The following is an 18494-nucleotide window of genomic DNA, read 5'->3' on the forward strand; positions in this document are numbered from 1 at the left end:
GCGGGCGGCCCTGCCCGGGCTCGGGCGGCGCAGTTTCACTTTCTGTGCCTCTCGCTGCGTGGAGTGGGAAATCAAAACTAAGCGGCGGAGTGGGCGCTGCTGCCCTCTGACGCAGCCGGCGAGAAGCGCGGCGGAGCCCGGTGGAAGCCGCACTCGTGCGAGGAGCACCGTCGCGCCGGCAGGCTGCCCGCCGGCTGCCCACCTCGTCGCTGCGCAGGACGGCGCCGGGCGGCCCCGCGGGGCTGCGGGGCTGCCTGCGCGCCGCAGCTGCGGGCTAGCGCCGCCGTGCTCCCCCGGCTGCGGGCCGTCTGCTCGCGCTTGCCGTGGCCGTCTGAGGGTCTGCCGGGGCTTAACACGTCCATGGTCCTTCGGGAGTTTGTGAGAAGCCTTTTCGACGGGTTATCAGGTAACGGGGGCCAGATCGCACCTTTAAAATAACTGCTTGCGCAGTGTCCTCCGAACTGCTGTGTCGCGTTGGTTTGGTGATTTGTGTTTCTTTCAGCTGGTGAAAACAACTGTGCTTTTGAGCAGATGGAAACGGACAAATTGTTGGACGTTACAATCTAGGGAGTGGAAATACTTTGTGATTTTAGTGGTTGAAACACTCCTTTGTCCGTTTAAAAACAATTTTTTTTTAACGAACCAAAAAAAAAAAAAAAAAAAAAAAAAGGAGAGGAGAGAAGGGACAAAAATTGGGGCTGAACAAACACATACTTCACCAGAAAAATAAAAATTCTCATTTTAGGGAGGGCAGTGTGGAGGTGAAGGGTTAGAGTGCTACCTGCCAGCTCATGCCGTGGCGCAGCCTTTTAAGGGGAGCGCTTTGGGGCTGCCATTTCTCCTCCTCCTGGCCTTGGGTCACTCTCTTCTGGCCCACCTCCTGTCCCAGGGCAGTCCTCTCTGTGGCCTGGACCTTGATGTGACTGGGGGGGTAAAAGGACTGGTGGTGGTAGGAAAGAATGGCAGACAGCAAGGGACAAAGGCCCTGCTGGGACGGCCGGGGGCATCAGGGACTGCCAAGCATCTGGGCCGTTGCATAGCTGGGATGATGTTAGGGCTGGGGGGGGGGGGGGGGGGCTGTGGTGGTGTGAAGGGACGGAGGGGATTTGTCACTAGAGGCTGGTGTCCTAGGATGACAGAAGAGCTGCGGAGCAGAGTGCCAGTAGAGGGGAGTGCACTGGGCCAGGAGGGAGAAGGATGGGTGAGAAGGCTGGTTGCTTACAAGATGGAGGATATGATGGGGGAATCACTGCTACCTTTTCTCTTCCTAGAGTTAGCGTGTAGCTTGGCTGAGCCAAGCCAAGTGTGTTGAAGAAGCAGTACTGAGTCATACTGCTGATTCTCAAAGGAAATTGAGGAGGGACCCTGCTCTTCCAGTGCTCTTCCGACAGAAAAAGTCAGGAGTAACAGGGGAGCCTGCTTCTCCTTTCCTATGCTCGCTCACCTGGTTATTTATACATTTATGCAGAGTAAAGGAAGGTCAAGTACAAATCTTAGGAATACTGTATTTTTCCTGGCCAAAATGAGGCAGTTCCATGCAAGGGTTAGGAAGTTCTACTCATGTCCCTGCTCCTAACCTAGGGTTCCTGTTAGCCCAGTGCCTGTGTGCGTGGAGGAGAGTTTCATCAAGCCAGAGACCCCAAATTCTCTCATCTCTGCATCCGTCTGAACCTCCCTGCCCTAATCTCTTTCTACCCAAGTTTCCCAAGTCACTCAAAGCCTCTTAGCCCTGCGCTTGCTCATGCATCCCATCCTTAATCTTACCTCTCCTGCCAAAGCCACTCTCTTCCAAGTTCTCCTCATCCCCAGCACATCCATAGCTGCTGTTCAGCTATTCCTGCTCTGTCCTTCTATCCCCCTCCTTTCTGTCTCCTGCGGTATCCCCACCAGCTGTTAGCATTACTGACACCCTTGTGCTGACATTACACCAACTAAACCCACTAGCTCTTGCCATGCAAGCAAAGGTGGTCTCCTACCATGGCTGGACTTTCAGTAACTTGAAGGCCTGAGTAAGTCACTTAGCAAAAGAAGCAGTGTGAAACTCTTGCTCTGTTTTGCAGAAGAGGAGATCAAATCCACTTTCCCGTTCCCTCGGTTGCAGTTCTAATCACTGGGCTTGGACATGAAAAACAATGCATTTGAAACTAGTTCTGAATGCCCTAGTCTTTCTTTTTTTCCAGATAAAATTCAGCAAATTCAATGATATTTAGTGAATCTGAGTGTATCAAACAAGTCTGAGTTCAAAAGTAATCTTGGTAACGTACAGTTGGAGAGAAGTATACTTAAGGTTAAAAATATTAATTGGAAAACAACATTAATTTCTAGGTTTTCTGTTAAGTTCTTCAGAAACTGTCAAGTTTAACATTACTAGGCACAATTAACCTGGAAAAAACATGCTTTTAAAGCAAAGATTTTCTTTTCATGAAAGGCCGTTTTTTTTGCTTATTTCCTGATGACTTTCCTTCCTTCTTTCAGCATCTGCAATGGCCTCAGATTTCTTTTAAATGCCATTCAATATTTTGAAAATAAAAATTCCTGAACATGTTTTGTGGTTTTTTTGCTGTGAATGTTTTCCTAAAGATATTTTTCCTATAAAGGTATCTTTTCTGATTCTGTTTCTCTGTTGAAGGTGGACTTTTAAAAACCCTTCCTTTTTATTTGTGTTCTAACGTTTGTCCTGTGTTTTTGCTTCTATATATTACTTTCTTGTGGTTTGGTAGTTGTTTTTTTCTTTTTTTTTAAAGAGCCAGGAATCCTAAGAGCCTGTAATGAAGTAATGGTCCTTTCAGCACTCCCCTTAAAATCAAGAAATTTAGTGGTTCTCTTGCTTAAACAGTCCCTTTGCCTTTGATTATCTAAAGGAGCATATAAAGGAAATTACATTTAGGTTTTTAGCTTCCTTAGATTTAAAGATCAGAGTCCAAGGTGCCAGAGTAGAGGCACTGTGACTAAGGTGCTTAAAACAATGCAGAGAGCCCAACCAGAAAACAAACAAATGCTTATCAGCTCGAAAGGTCCAAGAAGGTGAAATTTGCCCTTTTGAATATTTAGGCTGTTTTGGGCTATAAAGCATTGCTGTTACCAAACAGATTTGCAATATTTACCATACTGGACAATTTTGATATTATTTACCAGATCTTCTTGAACAAGGATATCTGGAATTCCCTGGCTAAGTGGAGCTGTTTCTATGGAACTGAATGGTCCTTTATTTCAACACAGGAGGAGGACAGGATGTGCACTGGTCATCAGGCCTGTTACCCTGCTAATAGCCTGCATACCTACCGTACTAATTCAGACATACCAAATGACATCACAGTAATCATATTATTGATATTCCAGCTTTTTTATCATGCAATTATCAAATACAGAGGTGAATCTTATTTTTCTGAGTGTTCCCCATCGTTCTGATCTCTCTGTGTCTTTCTGCAGTCCTTGTGTTATTGTTGATGGGCCAAGGAAGTGGACGTCAAGAAAGAAGCAAGAAACTGGAGCTGGCAACAAGTGAGACCATGCAGGCAGAAGCAGACGTACAAAGTGATAAAGAGGAGGCTGAAGAGACAAAGACCAGAGATGAGAGGCTGAGATTGGTCTTCGGCATGGCAGACTTAAAAAATAGTAATAATGTTTTGTCTATCTTCCACACTGATATTTTCTGTCTCTAGTGCTTTCTTCTCCTTCTGTTCCATTCTGTGTGCTTGGGCTTCATTTTCTCTTATTCTTTATCTCTTCACCAGCAAGTATACAGAACATTCTCTTTTGGTCCTGCCAAGTGACCACTTTGTGTCTTAGGGAAGGTATTATGTGAGGATTCCACTTTTGAACCCTCAAGTGGGGCATTGCAGCTGAAGAGGACTAGATGCTGGTCATGTCTCTTCCCAAACATAACTGGCATTGATTCTGGAGTTGCTGAACCATGGACTACATCCTGATTATTCTGTTGCATCGTTAGACAGGCCTCCCAAAAGCTGTCGTCAGTATCACAGGCGTAGATACTGTTCTATACCAGATATATCCCTCCTTACCACTGACTGTTTGTGTTTCCCTGTTGTGCTGAGTTTCCATTTCACATCTTTGTTCCCTCTGGTGATGCCTTCAGAAGAAAACCTCATTTCTGACCATGATTTGCTTATACCATGATTTACTTTACTTTACTACAACCCTTTGGGGACACAGCATATGCTTTTAGTTTATATGCAGTGTAAACTGCTGTGATTTTCTTTTTCCACTTCTCTCAGGCTAGTTCCTTCCTTTGAAAGTGATACCAAAAAGTACTAGAGGTGGGCTGAAGGGAAACCTTGAAGCTGGTGTGGCAGCAGCTAGAATATGATGCCACACCTAGTTCTTCATTTTGTGATTAAGCCTAGCTGTGTAAAAGGCTGAATAAGAACCCTCATGCAGGCAACTTTGACTTTTGTTTTCTTTATTTTGTATTTAGGTAGGTTGTAAGAGGGCTGAAAATAGAGGAATTGGGAGACATCGGAGTTTCATAACGCACATTTACCTAGATTTTTCCTTTCAGTTGGCAGACAGAAATAAATATAATCTACTTGAGGAACATAAGAATAGCTTGAACCCTTTCTCAGACCTGATTGAGATGTTGGACCTGTGCACTGAATGGCTGAAAATGTGCAAAATTTGCAACCTGTTAATATTCTTCACTTTCTTATATCTTTCTCTAAGCATCACTTCCTCTTTCCCTGTGCCTACAGAAGCTATTGGACTGTACAATATTGGACAGACCTGCTGTCTGAACTCCCTGCTCCAAGTGTTCCTCATGAATACACACTTCACTGGGACACTGAGAAGGTACCAGCCCTTTGAACTACCTGAGATATTTCAGCTGCTGTTCTGTTGTCTCCACTCCTTATTTTATATGGGATGTACATTAGAAGGGTTGGATCATCAATAGGTGCTAGGTGCTTTCAGGTCACTCAGCAAGGTCTTTGCCTCATTCTGCCTGTCGTATAAAGGCTAAGGCCTACAGTTTTATTCCAAGTGGGCTCATAGTCTGTTACATCCAAAGGATATGTTCTGTGTAACCATATCCACTATTAATTTTGTAAATTTAAACATGTAAATGAAAACATATTGGTGATCCATAATGTCTGGCCCCCATTGCCCTGGCTAACACTTGATAGAGATGAGTAGGTATTCTAGCAGATGGCAAGTACGTGATGTTATTCCTTTTTTTGCTTAACTGTGCTCTTTACTTGATTGTGAGCAGAATTAGGGCTTCTGCCTCCCTGCCAACCACAATAACAACTGGTTTTATTTGTTTTTCAATTTGCTTAGTTCACTGCAGCTCTGATCGTTTAAATGGATCCTTTCTATTTGTTCATTCTGTCTCCAAATGTCTTGCACACTCACCAGTGTGCCAAGTGGGGAGAAGATAAACTACAGTTGTGCGGAGAAGATAAGTGTCATGAGTGGGTAAAGGTAGATAATGAAGGCAGTAGGTTACCATTGTTATTTGAAGAAAGACTTAGAAAAACTTGCTGAATGCAAGAAATTTAGGGAGGATAAAGGACTTCCCAGTTGCTGTATAGCTGAAATACGAGCATTATGATATACCGGCCCATGAAATTTTGAGAGCATGTTGAGAAGGAAGGGAGGCAGCTCTGAAACTGGCCATAATTAATGTTGTTTTCTAGAGCCCAGCAGGCACTTCAGGTCCTGCTCAGTTTGCCCTTCATCCAGGAATTGGACAACATAAAATTGTGGCCTCTTTAAAACTTTCAGCCTGCACTGCAGGGTGAGCTAGTGTAGGTATCTGCTTCCTTTTTCTCCTTCTTTTCTTGAAAGCATGCCTGTTCTGGTTCCTCTTGAATTGTCTGGCCATCTACCTCTGTTCTTTCAGGTATGATATTTAACTTTTCTCCATTGTACCACTTGGTTACCATTCATGATGCTTTTTCTCTTTATAGGATCACAGTACCACCAAGTGCCTCACAGAAGAGGAGGAGTGTCCCATACCAAATGCTCTTGCTGCTAGAGGAGATGCAGTGTGGCAAGCGGAAAGCTGTTTGTCCCAGGGCCCTTGCTTGCTGTCTTACAGAACACAGGGTGAAATGTAAGCAGCCCCCCTTCATGCCCACCTCTGTCCACTGACCAGGGGATGTTATCAAGTACTAACAAGCAGTGTAGACTCTGACATCTCATTCAGTGATTCAGGAATGTGAGGAGAGGGCGCGTAGTGACATAGATAGTGCTCTTTATAGCCACCTCCCAGTTGTGAGCAGGGTGCTGGGTTTCACTTTCAGAAGGAGGGAAAACAAGCCCCTGCAGGGTAATGTTGTTGATGTCCCAGTGATGAGAAGACTATCAGACTCCTAGAAGACTGGGCTACTGATACTGGCTGTGCTGGCCAGTAAGAGGACAGCTTATAGCTCGATTTGTCTTGTTATATTGGTATGCTAATAGTAAAACAGCTGTCGTTTCATACTAGAAGGAAGAGATAATGTGGAAAAGATAGTAAGCTCACCCAGACCCCTAAGTGCAGAAACCATATCCTGTTGCTTGTTACCAGTGCTGAGAGAAGAATTTGCTGGCTCAACCTCCCAGCCGGACAGGGGTCAGAAGGAGAGAGATTGTTGAATGAATTCTCACAGTGACCAGTGAGAATGGGACTCTGAGGGTATGTGTGCAAACACAGACAGTATTTTGCATACAAGTGCCCTGATCTTTATCTTACAAAAGCCAAAACAGGACAGCACAGAAAGGGGCAGACACCAGCCATCCCCAGGCCGATAGTAAGGGTGAAAATGAGCTAACCTGAATATTTCAATTTACATCATTTTTCCCCTGAGACTGAATGGCTCTACATTTTGCTTTCCCTCTTCCAGTTAAGGAGAGATCCCAAAGAGACCTTGTAAAGCTTGATCATTTGCCACCTTTTCATTCTGCTTTAAAATTAAGGTGTGGTTTATAAAGTCATGTATCCTGGCAAGCAGTGCTTTACCTGGATTGCAGATGTGCTATTATACATGGGCAGAAGTAAACTTTGTGAGCTTCATTTAGTCAAAGATGTCTGTAATCTAACCAGAACCTAGCTGAAATCGGTATCCTTGATAATCACGCAGACTTGCAGGGAGGTTGAAAGCAATTCCACCTCAGGCTGTTGAGTTACTCCACAAAATTTGTTTTACCTATGATCAAGCTTACAGGTAGTCTAGAAAGATCAGGGTTTTCCTAAACTATGTGTAGCTTTTGCCCAGTTCCTACATCTTGAGTTAATCATGGGCTGAGAACATTAATTCTTCACTTTCAAGGACGTGGAATTTTTTTCTTAAGTTGAAGCCTGAAGCAAATTCTCTATCAAGCCCTTTTAATCAAGCCATGCGTTGAGCTGTGTCCCACCATCTTAGGTTTGTTAATACACCAGTTTAGCCAGACTGGAAATCCATAGCATAACATTATTGTGTCATCCTTGGTTTCTTGTGCTGGAACTGTGCATTTTGTCCTGGGTAGGAGTTAAGTGGTTTGTGCCATTCTGTGGATGCAACGTGTGATAGGCCTCCATAGCATTTCTGTCTCGGCACTCAGGATTGTAATAGCCTCAGCAAGGGGATGGGAAACATACGTCTGTGGAGGAGTGAAGGTGAGAGAGAGTACAGATGCTTCCCCGTATTGTTTCTAGGAAGGACTCAAATAAATGCAACCTTCAACTGAATGAGAGATCTGAGCCTTTTCCTGCATCAGGTGTCAGGTATATAGCTGGCTCTGTGCCCAGTGACAGGGATATTCATCTTGCACTGCATTGTATCATGGGGCACTCAAGCCTTGCCGCCTTTTCCCACTGCCCCCTCAGATCACATGAGGGAGACATCCCTCTCCACTGCAGCTTATCTCCAGTGCCTCCAAAATCTGCCCCTGGCAAGGAGTATTTGGGTTCCTGGCTCTGTGGCAAGGGAACAGAAGACTGGGTCTAATGAGGGAGAATAAATCCCCCTTTGCTGTCTATGGGACATCTCTGCTTGGTGCTGTTCACAATACTGACTGAGTTGTGCTTTTTGTTTATTAGTGTTTGTGCAGTACGATGCTGCTCAGCTCCTTCTGACTCTCTGGAACTTGGTAAACAAGCAGATGACAAACCCAGAGCTGGTAAGGATGATGACTGAAATGAACCTTTGACATGAACCCTTTGGCCGTAGTCATATATGGTTTCCTCTGCTTCTCCAAGGAGAAAAATCGCATTCTCTGACAGTTGTCTTAAGTGAAATTTGTAAATGTATCCCCCATTTGGATCTTCCCTCTCATCTCAGATGTGGGCAGTCTTGCTTTCATAAGCTTCAGCAGTTTGAATCTCTGTTAACTTTTGTTTGTCCTGCCTTGAGGGCATGCCAGGTTCTCCTTTCTAATGGGAGAGTGTGTAAATATGAAAGACGTTGATCTTTTTTCAAAATGGAATTTGGTTAACTTTCATTTCTTTTTTCCCAAATTTCTGTAAGCATTAATTGGTGTGTCTTGACACAACTCCTCCATTCATTGAAGTCAGCCATGGGCATTTAATTATTGTTAGTCACTGTATGTTACATATGTGACAGTTCCTTCCAGGGGAACTGTGTAATGTAAGAGAAAGTGACTCTTGCTCATCCCAGTATCATAGTTCTTTTCATACAGAAGACAGGCTCTGGCTGCAGTTCCATTCAAAACAAGAAAACCTTGCATTAAAACAGACGTCTAACTGTCCTTGTTATAGTCTGCCTCTTTCCCTTCTGCTAGGGGATGGGGGGAAGGAGTTGTTCTCCTTTAAATGATGGGAAGTAGCCTGTCCATATGAGTCAATGTCACATTCAAGCCTTGAAGTGACATTGTATGAGATGTGTCCACATGAACTTTTCCACCCACAGAGGGAAATGCCTCAGCTGTATTCTTCACAGACCTTGTTTTGGCTTTTTCAACCCTCCAGATTGAAAAACTGAGGGATTTGTACACTATCTGTGTACAGGAGTGCATGCTATGTCAAGAGTGCTCTTCTGAAACAAAGAGAAACAGCAACATGATAACCCTTCCACTCTCAATGTTGGATTCTGGTTGTCACCTGCTGAAGACATTGGTAAGTTCAGTGGCAGTAATGTTCGCTTAAGAAGATGATTGCCCTTTATTCATCGTGGGAGTCTTCTCCTTGTTCCAGTGGTATCTCCTGGGACTCATCTAGAATCTCTTCAGGGTGTCTGGGGGCTTTGAGATGATCCTTTCTCATCACATTTCTTGTTTGTTTTGGGGGGTTTCCAAATTTCTCTGAAGTTTTCTCCAAAAATTTGTTTGATTTGAGGAATGGAAGATACAGTTCTTGAAGCTGCTTTCTGAAAAGGGTGTTGACTAATGCTTTCTGTAAGACTTGCACTACACAGTGATGCACACCTGTGAGAGCTCAGATACCACAGTGAAGTGTCTTAACTACCTTGTAAGACTTGGCCAACCACACTACATTTGCACAGTGCAGTGTCCTTTCGTTGTTAGATCGATAGTGCCTTTTCTTGATATCCAGATAGGTGGCTGTGTAGGTACTACAACAAATTTTTCAGGATTTTTCAGGTGACACTGGACATTGGACCTCATTTATTCTCTGGCCACTTTATACTGTTCCAGCAGTGTAAACTTCTGAGGCCATGAAGTGGATATAAAATACACTTATGCATCAATATCTTTTTCCTGCAACAGTAGTCCTCTGTATCTTTTCAACTAATGTATTCACACCAGCAGATAGGGGAGAGAGGACACCAAGAGAGCACACCCAGATTTGCAGTAGTGTAGCACTACCAAATTTAAAGTAAAGCAAAGTGAGATGTGGTGGGCATGATCCTGTGCTAGTTTACATGATGGTGATATGATCCTGCACTGGACTGCATGATGGGGTAAGGACTGAGTCTAGGATCCTCTCTCTGTCTCTGTCTCTGTCTCTGTCTCTGTCTCTGTCTCTGTCTCTGTCTCTGTCTCTGTCTCTCTCTGTCTCTCTCTGTCTCTCTCTCTGTCTCTCTCTCTCCCACTGCAGTGGTAGGAATAGGTGAACTCCCAGGTCTATGGTTGGAAAAGGGAGATAGGGAATATCATCTGTCCTGGATGGGCAACTGTTAAGTGTGCTCATTCTAAAACTGGAATTAGAATGGTATTCTAAAGACACTCTTTAATATGTTGAGATAATGGGGCAGATGTCTGTTTTGGGACTATCCTGGCCTGTACAGGACATCTGGTCATGCTGCAGTAGAAATGATTTAGCAGAAACAGTGTTGACGTTTACATGTGTAAATGTGTGGGAATGCAGGAGTGTCTGTATAGTCAGTTGTAAATAGGGCCACTCAGTAAGGAGATTTATAGTCATATTTTTGCTAACTTCAGGTGGAGAATGTTAAGGAACTGTGGCTGAAAGTAAGATGATTTTCAAAAGTAACTGGTGACGTTGAATCTCTTCGTTTTGCATGTCCAACGTAGAGGCTCTTTATTTTCAGAGGTTCAGTGCTAAATGAGAGCTGCCAAGCTTAATGGTCTTAAGCAGGGCCTTCAGAAATTAAGGCATCTAATGTCACTAACCGTTTAAAGAGAGGTAGGTCAGAATGTCCACCAATTCAATTTTCTGCATTTGGTTGTACTTCCTAGCTCTCCCTGACCCAGAGTCTTCTTACTACAGTCTTCCTTCCTGAATTTTCTCTTTGTACTCATAAGAATAAGGGATATGTTAGCAGGCACTGTCTGCTTTTTAACATTAAAAACAAGTAGGAAAACTTGAACTGACTTGCAGTACTTGGTTTCATTCTTTAATTCATGATAAAAGAGAGAAAACTAATGTGTATTCGTTGTCTTTGGAATAAAATATACCTTCTGTAGCTTCGCTCTTAGCATATATCCTGTGAAACCAAGTAGATACAGAAATCCAGCTTGAAGAAATTCAGCTGAAAGAGATCTTTTTTGTCATGTTAGGAGGAGTGTCTGCAATACTTTTTCTCTCCAGAATTGCTGACTGGTCCCAACATGTGTTTCTGTGAACACTGTGGAAAGAAAACACCTTTTCTGCAGGTAGGCAGAGAATTATTTCCCTGTATGTCTCTTATACTTAGAATTCCCTTTAGGACTGGGAAGGGTGAGGAAAGGATGCAATTGTATCAGTTTAGGAGGAGACCAGCACGTCAGAGATTTGTCAGCACAGCAATGTCAGCTAGGTGTAAATCTCATGTGCCTTTCGTGTCAGGAAGATCCCTGCTGTAGATGTAGCTTTGTTGACAAAAGAGTGCTTTCACTGGTTTTAATGTATATCATCTAGAGATGTAGCATTTCTGTACCAGCAGAAAAGCTTCTGTTTGTTTATGTTGCACTTCCATTGTGAGTCTCTACAATGCTGCATAGCTCCAAGGATAGACCATATGCTACTGGCGCTGTGCATACCCTTGAAAGCAGGACATTGCAGTGTGATTTCCTGTCCTCCCTGTTCTGCACTGGGCTCCCATTTTTTACAGTACTGGCTTCTGCCAGCAGCTGTTTCATGAAGAGGCAAGTGCATGGGAGAGGAGGGTGTGCAGAGGACACAGCCTCAGCTCAAGGCCTGTAGGGGACTTTCCACAAAATTTTCAGGACTGGGCTGCCTTCTAGGGCACAGTGCATTCATACATCATGATGGCAGCAGTAGTGATATCAGCAAAAGCAGTGGTGGAAGGAGTGAATGGTCAGCTTGGCAGCCTCCACAGAGCTCTGTTGGCCACCTCTCACAGGGAGGCTGTCCTTCCTCTCCTCACCAGGCACTGAGCTTGCCTGCCCATCTATCTGCCCAAAACCTCATCCAGTTTTATTGCTGGTATTGTGCTCAGGTGTAAGGAGACAAACCCATTAGGTATCCTGCAACTGAGAAATACAGCCAACCCAGAGGATGGCAGAGCTACTCAAAGTCACCTTCACAGGCAATCTGTAAAAGAGGGAAATTCCTTGTGGACACAAGAAGTTTGTGTCTGGCAGGAACAGCTTGCTGGTTGTGGCAGCCTCCTAGTGTCCTGCACCATCTGCGTTGTATGCTGTGGCTGCTTTTGTTGCCTAAACAGTCCTTAGCACTATTGCCTTGCAGGCCGTGGTCAGTGATCAGAGGGAGCAGGTGCGGGAGTGCTACCAGCCTGGGGTTAGGAAAGCAAATGAGAAATGAAACAGCCCATGAGACATCCAAAGCTGGGTGCTGATCATGCTGAAGTTGAGAAACCTGGTCGTCACAGTTCCATTATATATGTGTGTCTGCTGTGTGCAGGTGGGCTATTAAGGTTTGGTACCTGCAGTCCAGTGGAAATTGAATTCATTCGCTGTAGCACCAACCGCTCTCCGTGCTATATTCATCGGCTTGTAATAGCTGCTTCTACCCCCGCTTCCCCCAGCTTTGTTCCTTAGTTTTCAATTGCATTATTTATTGCTTTGCAGAGCATGAAGCTAGTCCATCTGCCACAGACCCTGATCTTACACCTAAAGCGCTTCTGCCTCAGAAAATCAGCCTCCATCCACAAGCTTTGTCACTATCTGCCCTTCCCACAAGACCTTGATTTCAGTGCAGTCTTGACAGAAGAGCAGTGTCAAGCAGATGCCAGTGAAAAGGTGAGATACTCCTAATGCCTTGTCTAAAAAAAGGCAGAATTTTTTCTCCCCCTTACTGAAGTTCATTAAAAACTCAGAACTCAGACTGGTGCTTACCTCAGTTCAAAGCACTTGTCTTAAAAATGTATGTCTCAGGCTTTATCTGTACCTGCTGCTGTCTTGCATCCCATGGTTTTAACCAGTTCAGGCATTATCATGGTTTTTATGCTTAGGTTAAATCACCAAAGGCACTATAACCAGATCTTTCTGCCATAAGGACAAAAAAAGGCTTTACTCCAAAAAAACCCTTTTTTCTGAGAGCAATTAGCATAACTTGACTCTTGCATTTCTAAATATACTGCAGAAAAGATTAAAACACATTTGGATGATGTATTCAGTTGTAACTGACATCTTAAAGGCAATTTTTGCCCTGTGATTCACCTTCCAGGGCAAGACATCCTCAGGGAGCAGCAGGCCAACTGTTTTGCAGAGGCTGGAAGCCCAAGATAGGGGAATTCCATTCCTAGCAGTTTCCCACACAATGTTGTCTGGCACATGGTTGTGGGTAGCAGGGAAACAGGCTTTGCCAAGCAGCTGAATGATCTGCCACATTGTAGATCCGTTCGCTTACAGAGAAATGACAAGGGAGAGTGTGGCAACAGCAAAGCCTTGCTGGTGTGGTGTTGGCTGCAATGTAATCTCTTTGCTGCCCCATGGTCCTACTGCCTTTTTCCACATCCCCATGATCTCCAGGGAGGTTTCCAGCCCATAGCTATCAGGAAAAACTCTGAGGATAGCAGTGACAAAGGCAGGATCTTCAAAACCAATACAGTCTTTCTCCTTTTTCCTTATGAAATGCACATTCCTGGTGTCGAAGCTGCTGCTTCTCACCAGCCAGTGGCGAATCAGAATTGCTGCACTGAAAATTTCTCTTTGTGGCTCTTTCTAGGCTTCCTGGCAGTATGAACTCTTTGCCGTTGTTGTTCATTCAGGATCAACTGATTGTGGACACTACTGTGCCTATATTCAGAGTCTCACAGAACGCAAATGGTACTGCTTTGATGATTCTGAAGTTTGCCAGGTGAGGAGCAACATCTACAATTCTTTTGTAGCTTCCTAGACTCCTACAGATTTCTTTCACTCTGACTGCTGATTAAAGAGAGCCGGGAAAGAAAACAAAAGCTGCAGAGCTTTGTGCACTTCATTCCTCTGCTACAGTATACACTGAGCCGAGTGCTAAACAGCTCCAGCTTCTGTACCAAGCAAGACATTAGGTCCTAGGTTTATTTTACAGAAGCAGCCATTCACTATACCCTACTTAATATACTCTAGCTCTGCTTAATAGATGTGTTCAGAAGAGTGTAGCTAGAGGCAAAGAAACTGGTTTTCCTTGAAGGATAAGAGAAAGAACTCTTTTTATTAAAAGATTTATAATTTCTGAAAGTATCACTCTTACAAGGATTGCTGTGCTGGTCTCACAATACGTCCATCTCCTTGGAGTTTTTACCAGCCTCCTCTTGAATGTTTGTTCTTCTGTAGGTATTGTGGGATGATGTCAAATGCACCTATGGACATTCAGACCTTCACTGGTAAGCAAACACCTCTCTGTTTTACCTAATGCTGCTCGGGGGACTGGCAAGAAGACAGCAAAGACAGGGCAAATAAGCAGTTTGAACTGCATATTGCCTGGGATGAGCTGGGGGCGCAGAAGAGTAGAAGAAACATATTCTTGTGTTCTCGCTACTCTGACTGTACAGGACTATAGGGTCAGCCTGCAGGAATGCTGTGTAGTCACAAATGCAGTGCAGGAGTAGTCTCATCAGTTATGATTGCCACCAGTGCCCTAGACCTTGACTGAAGTTAAGTACTTTAGTCAGAGTTCCTCCATGCTTTGTGTCCTGATGCGCCATTGAAACAAGGCATGGAGGGAGATAATCCCTCCTATGAGCTGTAGCACTGCCAGGAGATCAGCATTATGTCCTGCCTCAGGAACTCTGGGGAGGGCCAGTTCAGTTGACCCGAACTAAAAAAACTGAGCAGAACTAAACCTGGGAGATTAATTACAACTGAGATCACCTAGATCCTCAAACACTCTTTTTTGGTTTTGCTTTTTCCTTTCTTCCACAGGGGACAAACGGCCTATCTCTTGGTTTACATGAAAAAGAATTCCTAGTAGCCTTATCCAGGACTATCAGAGTGTCTTAGGAAGCTGTGCCTGCTGCCCTGACTTGTCTGTGGAGCTCAGCACCTCCATGCCACTGTGGATGCGCACAGACGTTCAATGAGAGAGACCTGCAATCTCTGCCTTCACTTTTATTTATGAAAGTGTAGGAGAGACTCAGCTAGAGAAGGGTTGTAAGCATTGCTGCATCTAGGAATGTTTTCTTTCATGGCATATGATTATTTATTTACTGTGACCTGGATATTTTTATGATTCTATGTATGACTTTCCTCTTAAAACATAGTAAAGTTAGTCCTTGTCCCTGCAGACTTACTAGTTTCTTTCACTGCTCATGCCTACATTCCAATACAGGGGAAGTTTCTGGCTGGGAAGCTGGCATGTTGTTCCAGGAGGACATGTGGTGTGGCTGTGATAGCCATACCTAGATAGTAAGACTGTAAGAGCTTGAAGCTTACCCTGCTGCTCTAGGGCTATGTTAGGCACTGGCAAGCTGAACAAAGGACCCCAAAAGTCTTCAGAAAGAGCTGAAACCAGAGCCAGGGCCCTTATGATGCACAGATCAGCAACATCTATTCCTAAGAACCTTCCTAAAAATGAGTCACTGCAGTGTTTGAGATGTGACCGAAAGTTAGTGTCAGCATAGAGGTGGTTTTGAATCAAGAGCTGTTACAATATTTCTGGTCTACAAGATGAGCTTGCATGTGTTTATGCAGATGCTTACAGTTTTAGCATGCTAAACAGGCATTTATATGCATTTTCTTGCTTTATGGGGGAGCATATTGAGAGGGATAGAGATTCCGAAGCTACTTGGTGATTTTCCACAACACATTCTGTGCACTGTGATAAGAGGAGAAAACAGATGCCTCTTTGGCCTGAACTTTTGGGATTTTCCTTTAGTACTTTTCAGCTTGTTGCTAACAAGAATTGTCTTGCTCCCTTCCTTCTCTGCCCATGAAGTGGAAATGTCCCTCAAGCAGAAAGTGTTCTGTAGAGAGCAATTTTATAAATTAAAATGAGTCATTTTTTTATCTCCGGTTAAGCACTGTCATTTTGTGCTTTTGGTTCAGCCTGTGCTCCCATGGCAAGACCATGCAGCTGAAGGGAAAATGCAGAAGGAGCTAGGAAGGAAGGTTGGTAAGCTGTGACAGTCAGAAGAGTAGCATTCTTAAATCTCATCACAAGATTTATCCATAAGGAAAGTTTAAAAGTTTGGTTATGATGCTTTTAAAGCACTCATTATGCAAGTTTTGAGGTACTGCCTTCTGTGAAAGGGTCAGTGATTCCAATAACGTGATGTCTAAAAATACATTCTAGCCTATCAGTGTTCTTTGACACTATCTTTGACGGAATACCTTTAAAAAATAAGAATTGAATAATAATAGTGTCTCTATATAATCTCATATACTTTGATGATGATGATGAACTTCCCAGATCATGTCTGTTTTCTGTTGGTAGGTGGAAAGTGATTGGAGAGTGCTTAAAGCATAGCTGTGAAATTTAATTATTATGAACTAGCAGGTATTTATTTCACTGTATTATCAAGATTGGTTATTCTGTCTGACTTGTATATTCTTGTATTCTTATTGTTTATTCTGCAGAACGCTCCCCCCCCCGCCCCGATTTATTGTTTGTGACTAGGATGAGGAGTTTTAAGCCTATTCATTTTGAGGAATACTTTACACACTTTCTAAAGCATCTTGCAGCCAGTGAGTAAGAAAAGCAAGTTCCCATGTACTTTATCCAGTACTCTGTATATGTGAAATAGCTGAAGGACGGTGAACTGCCAGAAATTGGGAAATTAATGGGTTAAGAGACAGACAAAATTTTTCTGATTTGGTATAATCTGAATTTTAAAAACAAGCTTTCATGTTTATGAAAAAAATGCCTTAAATATGTTATAACCTTCTATGCACATCACTCGGTAAGAAGACATTTGTTGACATACATTAAGGATCTTTTCAGTCAATGCTTGTGTGAAAAAAAACAAGCTTTTTCTTCTTTGAATAAAATAGTATGGGACAAGTTCCCTTGGAAATAAACCTTTTGGATTGTTTTGTCTTGTTTTTCCCAAGCAGCATAAATTGCTTAGTAAGGGCCTGTCATTGCCCAGTGGTGAGGAGCTTGGCTGACCTCTAGTGACAGCACAGTTCAATTACTGCATGTTACTGTGAGCCTGGTGTTTTCTGGTGTGCTACAAGTTAGGGGTGTGTTAAGTCCCAGACATGGTCTAGCCAAAAGCATGCCCCAAACTTACACCCGTGATATTCGAAGACCCAGTGATGCATTTCTAACAGGCGTCCTCAGTGACATGTTCAGTATTAACTGTTGGAACATCTCAGGGAGAACAGAGATGCTGTAGGAGTAATGAGAGAACACGTTATGAAATTTGTCTACAGCTGGCTTTCTAACTGCTTGTTATTCTTCTCTGAATTGGATTTCAAATAATTACTTGAGTATTTTATATATTACCTTTAAATAAGACATGTGTAGGTTAATTAATGTTAAATCATAACACTCCCAGGCTTTTAGGCAAGAATTCTGTCCTAAAGCACTAATGCTCATTTTGACAGTAGTTCAGTACAGTACAGCTTTAATCTGAGAACTATAGATAGGAATTAAACTTTGCAAAGGCACTAACTGCAGTAGCTTGGTTGCTTAGGAGCAAAGGTCACTATAAAGTTACGTGCGAGTAGGTGTCCTAGGGGCTTCAGCAGAGCACAAAAAGGAGTTGCTGGGCAGTGCAGTTCAGGAGAATGATGCCAGGTTTTAGGCTTATCAGAAGGAATTTCCTGGTTTGATGCTAAGACAACTTTGATAATACCAGCTTAAAGAGCTCTCCCCTCCAGCTCTTTGTCCATCTCTGTATTGCAGTGTGCCACCACTTCCCTTTTCTGTGCCCACATAGATGTTCTTGGATCTTTGCTATGATCAAAGTGATGGGACCAGTTAAAGCCTCCCTGCAAAGCAGGCTTTTTGTTTCACTTTTTAACAGCTGCTTTATCCATCAGTTCACATACTGAGACAGCTGTAATTTATTTCAATATAAACCTTCTGTAGACATTCCTAGCCCAAAATAAAAATGCTTTGTGTTCCTCAGTTCCGGCACTTTTGGATTCTATGCCACTTGCATGTTTTTAACCCTAAGGAATGAAGCTTATTTTCTGTTAGGGAAAACTCATTTAGGTTTTGATACAGAATGATCATCTTTATAATGTCTACACCAATTTCTAGAGTTCATAAAGGAGATGTGTTGCTCCGCTGAAGCTGACAAGCTGGATTAAACATGTTTGCAAATGGCAATTCATTCTTAATATATAAAAATATGCTTTTAGGGAATATTAAAAAACTTTTATATGTACAGAACGTCGTCAGCTCCAGCCCAATTAAATATGATACAATTACAAGTTAATCTGCATAAGATCTTTAAAGACAATGAGATGTTATGAATATCATTGCAAATGGAAATTGGCCTGCTCAGTCTTTGTGCAGGAGAAGGGAGGGACATGGATTGTTATTCAGATTTAAGGTCAAGTTTGCAAGGTGAGTGATCAAAAAATTAATCTTTTTAATTACAAAGTGAAAACATTTGATCATTAAATTCCTGAAAAATAAACAAGGAGCTCCACACTGTGGAGTGATTTATTAAAGTAAAATCACATTTTAATAGCCTTAAATCTGCTGGACCGCTTTATGTCATCATTTACATTAAAGTAACCTCTGTCTTAACTGGCCTGAGGTATTACAGAGGCTGCCTCTGGTCCATGCTCCTTGG

At 43.1% G+C, this 18494-nt stretch overlaps 1 protein-coding gene across 2 annotated transcripts; it reads left to right on the forward strand.

The window, feature by feature from the left end:
* Nucleotides 1-16761, forward strand: USP18 (ubiquitin specific peptidase 18). Of its 2 annotated transcripts, XM_026116891.2 has the most exons (11): nt 1-406; nt 3430-3615; nt 4710-4806; nt 5925-6070; nt 8021-8100; nt 8909-9055; nt 10918-11013; nt 12391-12561; nt 13490-13621; nt 14080-14129; nt 14668-16761. In XM_026116891.2, the coding sequence occupies exons 1-11, from the start codon at nt 361-363 to the stop codon at nt 14711-14713; spliced, it is 1197 nt and encodes a 398-aa protein (XP_025972676.2). In that variant the 5' UTR covers nt 1-360; the 3' UTR covers nt 14714-16761. The 2 variants fall into 2 exon arrangements, with proteins under 2 accessions (XP_025972676.2, XP_025972677.2); XM_026116892.2 differs by lacking the exon at nt 10918-11013.
* Nucleotides 16762-18494: the final 1733 nt, after the last annotated feature.

Source organism: Dromaius novaehollandiae, chromosome 1 (assembly GCF_036370855.1).
Source record: "Dromaius novaehollandiae isolate bDroNov1 chromosome 1, bDroNov1.hap1, whole genome shotgun sequence".
Classification (NCBI taxonomy): domain Eukaryota; kingdom Metazoa; phylum Chordata; class Aves; order Casuariiformes; family Dromaiidae; genus Dromaius; species Dromaius novaehollandiae.